Source organism: Arctopsyche grandis, chromosome 11 (assembly GCF_051622035.1).
Source record: "Arctopsyche grandis isolate Sample6627 chromosome 11, ASM5162203v2, whole genome shotgun sequence".
Taxonomy (NCBI): domain Eukaryota; kingdom Metazoa; phylum Arthropoda; class Insecta; order Trichoptera; family Hydropsychidae; genus Arctopsyche; species Arctopsyche grandis.
The window spans coordinates 9,261,995-9,271,435 of record NC_135365.1 but is presented as its reverse complement, the minus strand read 5'-3'; the positions used below and the strand labels follow the sequence as shown (position 1 = coordinate 9,271,435).

At 30.6% G+C, this 9,441-nt stretch overlaps 1 protein-coding gene across 1 annotated transcript; it reads right to left on the bottom strand.

Moving 5' to 3' along the window:
• Nucleotides 1-296: 296 nt before the first annotated feature.
• Nucleotides 297-9,051, bottom strand: LOC143918969 (uncharacterized). The gene is made up of 20 exons (XM_077441097.1): nucleotides 8,903-9,051; nucleotides 8,617-8,824; nucleotides 8,346-8,541; nucleotides 7,936-8,233; nucleotides 7,717-7,857; nucleotides 7,508-7,633; nucleotides 7,346-7,426; nucleotides 7,112-7,258; nucleotides 6,865-7,030; nucleotides 6,669-6,788; nucleotides 5,150-5,256; nucleotides 4,669-4,876; nucleotides 3,362-3,557; nucleotides 2,984-3,281; nucleotides 2,767-2,907; nucleotides 1,427-1,549; nucleotides 1,243-1,323; nucleotides 1,031-1,177; nucleotides 784-949; nucleotides 297-710 (listed from the first exon to the last, which is right to left on the bottom strand). Exons 1-20 carry the CDS (start codon nucleotides 8,981-8,983, stop codon nucleotides 583-585), a joined length of 3,159 nt encoding a protein of 1,052 aa, XP_077297223.1. The 5' UTR covers nucleotides 8,984-9,051; the 3' UTR covers nucleotides 297-582.
• Between the last annotated feature and the right edge of the window lie 390 nt (nucleotides 9,052-9,441).

Sequence of the window (9,441 nt, the reverse complement as noted above, 5' to 3'; positions counted from 1 at the left end):
TACAATATTTCTTTATACTATTTACCTTATGAATATTACAATTTATATTAAAACACTTGCAAACGTCATTTGATTTAGTTATTAACTACATAGAATATGATAATAATAATAACATTACAAGGTAATTTACTGTGCATACAATATTACAATTGAATTATATCAACAAACAGTTGCTGTACATAACATGTCACGTTGAGATTGTCTTTTTCAATTGACTTACCTGTTGGTAATTTAAATGTATTTTATCACATGTATGTGCATCAATAGGAGTTGCAAGTAAATAAGTAACAATGTTTAATATTCTAAAAATATATATTTATTCATGAATTATATACGTATATGTATTATATATACATCGAACCATTTTAATTTGCTTAAATTGTACATATTGATTGATAAATAGGATTAGTGTAATACAAAGCATACATATTATATGTAAATACATATCTATAAAGTGTTTTTCTGAATATATATATACTTCATTATAATTTTCAGATATACCACGTAATACGAAATTGTTTATTTAAAATGATATTATATATCTGGTTGGATATCAAATTCTCCTTTTATAGGATTTCTGTCTTATTCACCTCTATACATGGTTTTCATTGCCTTCAAACATTTCCGGTCAATCTTTCCAGAATATGTAGTTGGTATTTTATCTAAAAACACTACACCTCCTCGTAGCTGTTTACTATCTGACATGTTATCTGAAATTTATCAAAAATATCAAATTACTAACAGTCCATATTAGAATACATTTTTTTTATATTTTTCACTTACTTTTAACATAGTCTTTAATTTGTTGGGCTGACACTTCAGCTCCCTGAGCGAGTTGCACGAAGGCCATCGGATGCTCTCCATCTTCAGGATGCGGTACTCCAACAACTCCTGCAACCATAACTTCTGGAATACTGCAGATTACATTTTCCAATTCAATTGTTCCGATCTGTAATAAAAAAAATCAACCAAACTCCTCAATATATAAAAATTCATATTAAAAATTATCATTGCTTTAAACATGATTTACCTGATAATTTCTATACTTGATCAATTCCTTAATTCTATCAACCACATAAAAATACCCTTCTTCATCGTAATACATAAGATCACCTGTTTTGTACCAACCGTCTTTGTCATAAGCGGCAACTGTCGCCTCTGGGCAGTTATAGTATGCCTAAAATAAGATTACATTGAGGAAGGGACTGAAAAATATATTGAGATCATATGAAAAAATATTACCATAAACATATTTGGACTTTTCACACGCATTTCACCTGGTTGATTCGGACCCAATTCTTTCTCTGTTTCTACATCCACAATCTGAAATTTTATTGAATCTTTTAACCATTACATATTATTATTAATATTGTCAACTTGATATAATTTAATCTACGGTAATTATATCATTTTTTTATGTAAATACCTTCCATTGTGTTATAGGAACGATTTTGCCACATGATCCTTTTTTTGGTATTAAACCGAGAGTGATGTTTAATACTTCTGTACATCCATAAGCTCCAACTACCATTCCGTTAACTAAACGTTTCTAAAATTATCAATTTTATTTAACAAATTTAGCAATTTATTTAACAAATATTATTAGTATTATACAAAGTACATAAATACGTATAAATTAATATCCATAAAGACATTTCTGGCTGAATTTGTAAAATTGCAGCATTTTAAACTATTCAGCGAAATTCAGTAAATACATACATATCAATTAACATCCACATAGACATCTATGGTCAAATTTATAAATTTGGAGCATTTTATACAAATCAGCGAAATTCGACATTGCTGAAAACTCGAGATTTTGCGAGAAAATGGGTAAGGCTGTTAATCTGTTGGAACCGTTTCAATGAAAATCAGATAAATTGGCAAACTCTGATAGGAAACGATCGACCTAGTGTCACAAATTTAAGATCTGGCAAGCAGAAACCAGTGGAATTTGAACCTGTGACCACTCTGTTCAAAGCATTATATGGTAACCACTAGTCAATCATGAAAGATAAAAAGTTATATATGTATACACATTATTCCAATAATTCACTACAGTTGAAAATTAAATACATTTAGTACAAAAAATAAAAAATTAAGTTCTCTTGCTTAAGAGGGCTGGACACCAGCGCCTTGTCCATACAAACGTATTACTCTTCCCCCTTCCTCAATTATGGCACTAGAGAAATTATTTTTTTAATATGCTTTGGATATCCACCATTGGGATGCATCTATCGTTTTATTTTTTTGATTAGTTATTTTTTATAGGAGCTAGGAGCCGCCAAACATCTATAAAATCGCCTCTTTTTTACACCCACGAAAAGAGTCCAGTGTGCTTATTTAACAGTTGATTTAAAAAAAAATACGCGCATAGTTGCACAGAAAATATCTTTCTCATACCGATGATGAAATTTTTTTAAAAATTGGTCCATTTTCGGAGGAGAAAATTGGAGAATACGAAACCTCAATTTTGTCGATTTAAAATACGTATTATCTGGTCGAAGCGCAACTGTCGTATTCACTCAATATATAACATATATTGATATATATATATATATATATATATATATATATATATATATATATATATATATATATATATATATATATATATATATATATTCGCATTCACTCAATATATATATCGAAGAAAGGAACGGCAACAAAATTAAGGTTTCGGGTGTACAGCCCTCTTAAGATTGCATTTTAAAATAAAATTGCCTATTTTTGTACCTGTGCGTTAGTTTTCAATTACCAACTTACTTGTAACTCATCTAGCAGTTCAGCACTTATAGCACTTCCACCGTGAAAGATCATACGAAAACTGCTAAAATCAACATCATTAGTTTCAGCGTACTTCAATAAACTGGACAGTGCAACTTGGCTTATCATCATAAATGTCGGCTAAAATTAATGCAAATATTTATTTACGATGATAATAAAATAAAAATGTATTTGAAGTTTGAAAATTTATGTAAACCTTGTAAATTTTTGCTGCTTTTTGAAAGATTTCTGGTGAAAATGGTTTTACACTGTGAAGACGCTTGTTTCCAAGTAGACAAGACATTAATATGCTTGATGAACCGGATATCCAATATAGAGGTGAAAAACCGATAGTCATCGAGCCTTTTCTTTCTGCTTCTGTCATATCTTTTCTTGGAAAGTAAAAAGATAAATACAGAGATGTGTGGGATAGTGCTACCAATTTTGGCAATCCTGTTGTTCCGCTGGAACAAGTCAGCGCACAAACCGTCTTTGCTGGATCAAAATCGTCGCATCTGAAGAAGTTTTTCAACCAAATTACATTTTATAGCCATTTATTAAAATGTTTTCACTTTTTATTGAGATTTTGTCTTACTCAAAATTGTCTTCTGTTCCAGTTGGTTTAACGAATTCGGAAAATTGTGTGTACCCTTCCATTTCCTCATTTCCGAATATAACGATTTCAACTTGGTTCTCCATTTCAGACATGACTTTTTGAATAACCGGAGCAATATCAGGATCGGCAAAAACCATTTTTGGTTTTCCCATTGATGCGATATGCTTGATTTCCACTAAAAAATATTTTTTGTGTGATTATTTTTCAATGTAGATCATTGTTACATTATTTTGCTATCATTATTTAATTATTACTAGTGTTGTACTCGATGAAATACCATCGCATGAGTGTTGGCATATTAATTTATTAAATTAAAAAAAATTAAAGAAATGTGTCTGTCCTGTGTTTTTTTTTTCAAAAGCCTTTTAAACATATTTAATTTGATATTTATATTTAATTGTTTAATATGAAAAAAACAATGGTAAAAACAACCTAACTATCTACATATAAACAATTTAAAACAGCAATATAAAAATTAATTAATTAATTAGTTAATTAAATAAATTTTCAATAGCTGGCGCTAAATGCTCAGAGACTAATTTGCCTAGAGGGAAATTACCTACATATAAACAATATAAGACACCCATAGAAAAATTAATTAATTAAATAAATGCTCAGAGATTTAGTATTTATTATTATTAGACTTATATTATTATTATTATTTATTATTATTATTATTATTATTTATTATTATTTATAATTATTATTATTATTTATTATTAGTAATATTTATATATTTACTTATTTATTTATTTATTTTTTGTTTACTATTTTTCAATACAATATTTTCAATCGTGTGGAATAAAAGCTATTATTATTATTATTGGCCTATATTATATTGTACGTTTTTTTGGCATTGTTTTAGTTATGACGTACATATGTATGTCGAATCGAAACGGCTATTAGGGGGAAAACACACAGCGATGAACGTGGCACATGGTTTTTTTTTTAGATAGTTTTAAACGTGCAAAAAAATGTGGCGTGCCTTGCACAGATTCATGGAACAGCTAGCACGCGTCGTCCCAAAATGATCCCCTAGAGTGTTTCCAGTAAGATTGTATCCTTGTATTTATCCTTGCTTGACAGTGATCGATAACGGTGTAGCCCATATTTGAAGAAATGTATTGAAGACGTTCCACGTGCCACATTCCGTGCTGTGTGTTTTCGCCCTTATAGTACGGCGAGTGTTATCTCAGATACACAGAATAGTGATATTATATATATATGATTATTTTTTAGATCTTAAAAGACACTAATTGATAATATTATACATAATTTGTACTAACAGTACTTCATGTCAGTTGTTATGGGTAGCGGAATGGTTCCGATATACATAGAGGCAATATATGGAATGCATATGTCATTATGATTGACAGCACTTATCATAATGACGTCGCCTTTTTTCATCCCCCTTGCTTTTAAGGCTTGTGCCATTCTTATGGTTCTCGTTCTAACAGATCCATTTGTCTCGGAGGCTCCCGTTGTAATCTCAATCTAAAAAAAAATATTTAGTTGGATAAATTTATGACAATTGTCTTGGTCATTATATACATTCAAATTAACTTAATTTCGTATACATTAACATTTTAAGTTCATATCAATTCATGAATTCGTCATTCAATCTGATTAATCTGTTGTTGTTTTATCTTTTATTGTTTTTGAATCAGTTATTGAACTTTAGGCCGAATTGCACTCGGTCTTTCATCATACATACAATATGCATGACTATATGTAATATATTATTAATTTATTATTATTATTAATCACCTGTTGTATATCATCTTCGTATTTTTTCAGCACTTTAAGTGTGTGTCGACCTAAATGAGAATCACTGTCGCCTATTAGCTTATTCATTATTGAGCTTTGACCTGGAACTAAAATATTTTGACATGAGGCTTCCAATTATATAATTCTAAAAAATATATATGCAGGGGTATGCTGCTAAACTGTCAACTGGTTCGCTTCTTTTGTAAAAAAAAAATAGTAGGTTTCAGTGGCAGATCTTCAAATTTTGCAAACCTCTCTCTTGTCGTCCGCAAAAGATTAAAATTAAATAAAGATTTAGGAACGATTGAAAGATTTTAAAAGGAAAAATATGCCCCAAGTGAATATTTTTGAATATTATTTTAAACAAAAGCATTTATGCATTTGAGAACTACACCCAATTTCATGACTATTCTTGTGTTCGATCAAATCAACAAATCATTCACTCGAACAGGTTCCAGCACACCCCTGACTAATTGAAAACTTTTATCTCGCAAGGAATTTTAATTGGTTAGATAAGATGAGTTGTTGGAGTAAACAGATTACATATTTTGTGATTACATTGCTGTTTTAAACACAATGTTGCTTGTATCACATGAATCGAGATGAAATAACGTCTGCCATTCATTTAGATAATCTTAATATTTCATTGAGTAAAAAAAATTATATTGATATATATATATATATATATATATATATATATATATATATATATATCAAATTCATATTTAATTATAAGCCAGCAGTATGCCTCGGTGGTTACCGGGTTCGATCCCGTGTTAATCTTTAATACTGCTGATCAGACTTGGATATTTGTGACTCTGAGTCTATCGTCTCTTATCAGAGTTTGCCAATTTATCTGATTTCATTGTTAAAACGGTTCCTCCATCAAATTGGAAAAAGGGAAATGAAAAAGAAAAAAAAGTTTTTTATAAACATACCTCTTCTATAATTTGTATATAAAATTATTATTTTGAATAAAAACAATAATTTTATTTTACTACCGCCATCTATGTTTAAAACTAATAAACAAACGATGGATAAACGTCAACGACTATCTCGCCGGGCAGATATCAAACGCGTCTTACACAATATTTTTGCACCATCGTAATGGCGGAGGATCCATTTACTTATATTGATGACCAAAATGAGCAATATGGCAAAGTATGAAAACGATCGGATAAGAGGCAAACTTTTTCCTGAATTGTAATCGTAAGTGAAACGTAAAGGAGGTATGTAATAATAAAAATCATCCTTCCCGCTATCACAAATATCTGAATTTGATTTATGTACTATATGTATAAGTCTAAATCCATAGATGTCTCTATGGATTAATTCATTAGTTAATTAATTGTTACTTTCGTGTTCTTCAGCCTCTCTAAATACAGTGATTTATGCAATAAAAATGCTACAATGTTTGTAACTAATTTTCTAGGAAGGCGCATTGGGGTCTACTTGTTAGGCCTTTCTGGTATATATCTGTGTAAAATTAAATTAAATAAAAAAAAAGATTATTATTCACCTGCACTAGTTGTTTTCAGTTTGTTTAGCGCTTTTCTATCTATTTTGCCTGAATATGTCATTGGAATTTTGTCCAAAAAGACCACACCTGCCCGTAACTGTTTTGCATCTGACAATTTTTCTGAAAATTGAATCATAATATGTTTAATAATTTCATACAATTCTATAAAATATAACATTAATATTATCGTACACACCTTTTACATAGTCCATTATTTCCTCTGCAGTCACTTGACTACCTGGTTCGCGTTGTACAAAAGCCATTGGATGTTCTCCGTCTTCTGGGTGTGGTACTCCAACTATTCCCGTATACAATACACCAGGAACATTTCCAATCACATCTTCAACCTCACTACAACCAACCTTCAAACAATAAATGAAAAATGTTGCAAAACTAGAAAAATGGTCTGGCTCAATACTACATATGTACATATGTATACATACTTGGAAGTTGCGATATTTAATTAACTGTTTTATCCGATCTAATACATAGAAATATCCTTCTTCGTCATAATACATAAGATCGCCTGTTTTATAGAAGCCTTCTTCGTCAAAAGCTGCAGCAGTTGCCTCGGGACTGTTGTAATAACCCTGATGTTTGTTAATACAAAGTGAATTTAGCTTCAATTAGTACATATTTCAATGATTTAAATCACAAATATCAAAAACTTTACATACCAAAAACATGTTTGGAGTTTTTAAACGCAATTCTCCTGGTTGATTTGGACCTAAGGGTTTTCCAGAGTCGATGTCTACTATCTATCAATTACAATAAACATTAAAACTTTTCCTTCACGGCATGATTATCTGGTCATTATTTTTTTTAAATAAATTGCTGACCTTCCACTGCTCAATATAAGCATTGACTTTTCCACAGGAATTTCTTTTTACATGTGGCCCACCAATCACAAACATAACTTCAGTTGCTCCATATGCTGAACGAATTTCTGCATTCGGGACTAATTTCTGTATATTTGAGAGAAGGTTTATTAAAATAAAGTAATATTTGAAAAAAATAAGCATAGAAATGTCAACAATATGAAACATACCCGAAATTCGTCAATTAAATCTTCACTAACTGTACTTCCTCCAAAATATATGATTCGAAAATTAGAAAAATCTACCTCATTTTTTTCTGCATATTTCATTATACTAGAAAGAGCCACCTGACTCAATAGAGTTCCAAAAGGCTGGAAATAATCACTCAAAATTAAAAATATCTGTTATATTATAAGTGCAATGCGTTATTTGAATTAGTATTAGTATACTTTGAAGGTTGTTGCAACTTTCTGGAAGTCTTCTGGTGAAAACGGTTTTATGCTATGTAGACGTGTGGTTCCCGAAAGACATGATGTCAATATGGACACTGAACCAGATATCCAGTAAATGGAAGAGAAGCAGAGGAAAGAAAACACTTTTCTCATCTCCTCTGGAATAGTTCTCCATGGTGAATATATTGTTATGAACAAAGAGTAATGGGACAGAGCTACTAATTTGGGTTGTCCGGTAGTGCCACTAGAGCATGCTAGAAGGCCTATTGTGGTTTTTGTATCGAAATCATCACATCTGAAATGCAAAAATTAGTTTAGTTCTTTTTTAACTCGACCGTATCAAATTTACAACCTTTTTTGTGCCGGCAAATACATAAATATTTGAAATTGCATTCAAATATACTCACTCAAAGCTTTCTTCTGAGCCTGTTGGCTGAATAAATTCAGAAAAATGAAGGTAACCTTCAGTTTTCTCACTTCCAAATGTGACAATATCTGTTTGAAAGCCAAGCTCAGACACAGCTTTGCTTAAAGCTGGAGCAATGTCGGGCTCGGCGAAAATCAAACTAGGTTTTCCCATCGATAAAACATGCATGATTTCCACTGAAAAAATTCTACAGTTAGCATTAGGAATATTTACATGTATATGTTTACATAATATAATCATAAAATACTTACAATGCTTCATATCTGTTGCCAAACCTAAAGGAACTGTTCCTATGAACAAAGATGCAATATAAGGAATACTCATATCGTTGTGATTCAGTGCACTTATCATAATCACATCTCCTTTCTTATATCCTCTGGCTTTCAGACTTTGAGCCATTCTGATGCTTCTGATCCTAACGGAGCCATGAGTTTCTTTCTCTCCATTAGTTATTTCAATCTATGTAAATTTAAAACAAATATTTGTGTCGAAAAAATACATTTATATATAGAGAACTGTTTTAAATGATTACAGTACCTGATGTACATCGTTTTCATGCTTTTTCAGCACTTTCAGCGTATGCCGACCTAAATGGCAATCTTCTGAACTGTCTGCCATGTTTTTTCAAGTTATTCACAGCCTGTTCCAGTTAGCACTAAACGCTATTGTAAAGCTTTTTGTTCATCAACTTTTATCTATGGATGGATATCTGTCCTCAAATCAGAAAAATATATGCACACAGAATTTTTATCTATCATATCATGTTTTTTTTATATGAATTTTTAAAGTTTCACGTGACATCTACCTTGAAATCTATAATTTTAAATCAATTATCTCAGTAATTGTCTCAGATATAAATCTAAACATTTTTCAGCTAGATAAAACACAGACTTGCTTGGTGAAATTTGACCTGATTTTTTATATTGTCATCACAGGTGACAATGAATTGGTATATTTTTATAATCAATCCGCAGTATCTTAGTTAGTCATGATATTTTACGTTGCTGACAATCCGGTCAATGGGTCTATTAGATTATGCCAATCAGATGATACCAATAAGTTTATGAGTTAAGAAA

Excerpts from the sequence above, each read along its gene's own strand:
- LOC143918969 (XM_077441097.1), bottom strand. The coding sequence starts at position 8,983 with ATGGCAGACAGTTCAGAAGATTGCCATTTAGGTCGGCATACGCTGAAA. Across the intron at positions 7,031-7,111 it reads TTAAATATCGCAACTTCCAA|GTTGGTTGTAGTGAGGTTGA; the intron begins GTATGTATACAT and ends TATTGTTTGAAG. Across the intron at positions 2,908-2,983 it reads AAGCAGCAAAAATTTACAAG|CCGACATTTATGATGATAAG; the intron begins GTTTACATAAAT and ends CATTAATTTTAG.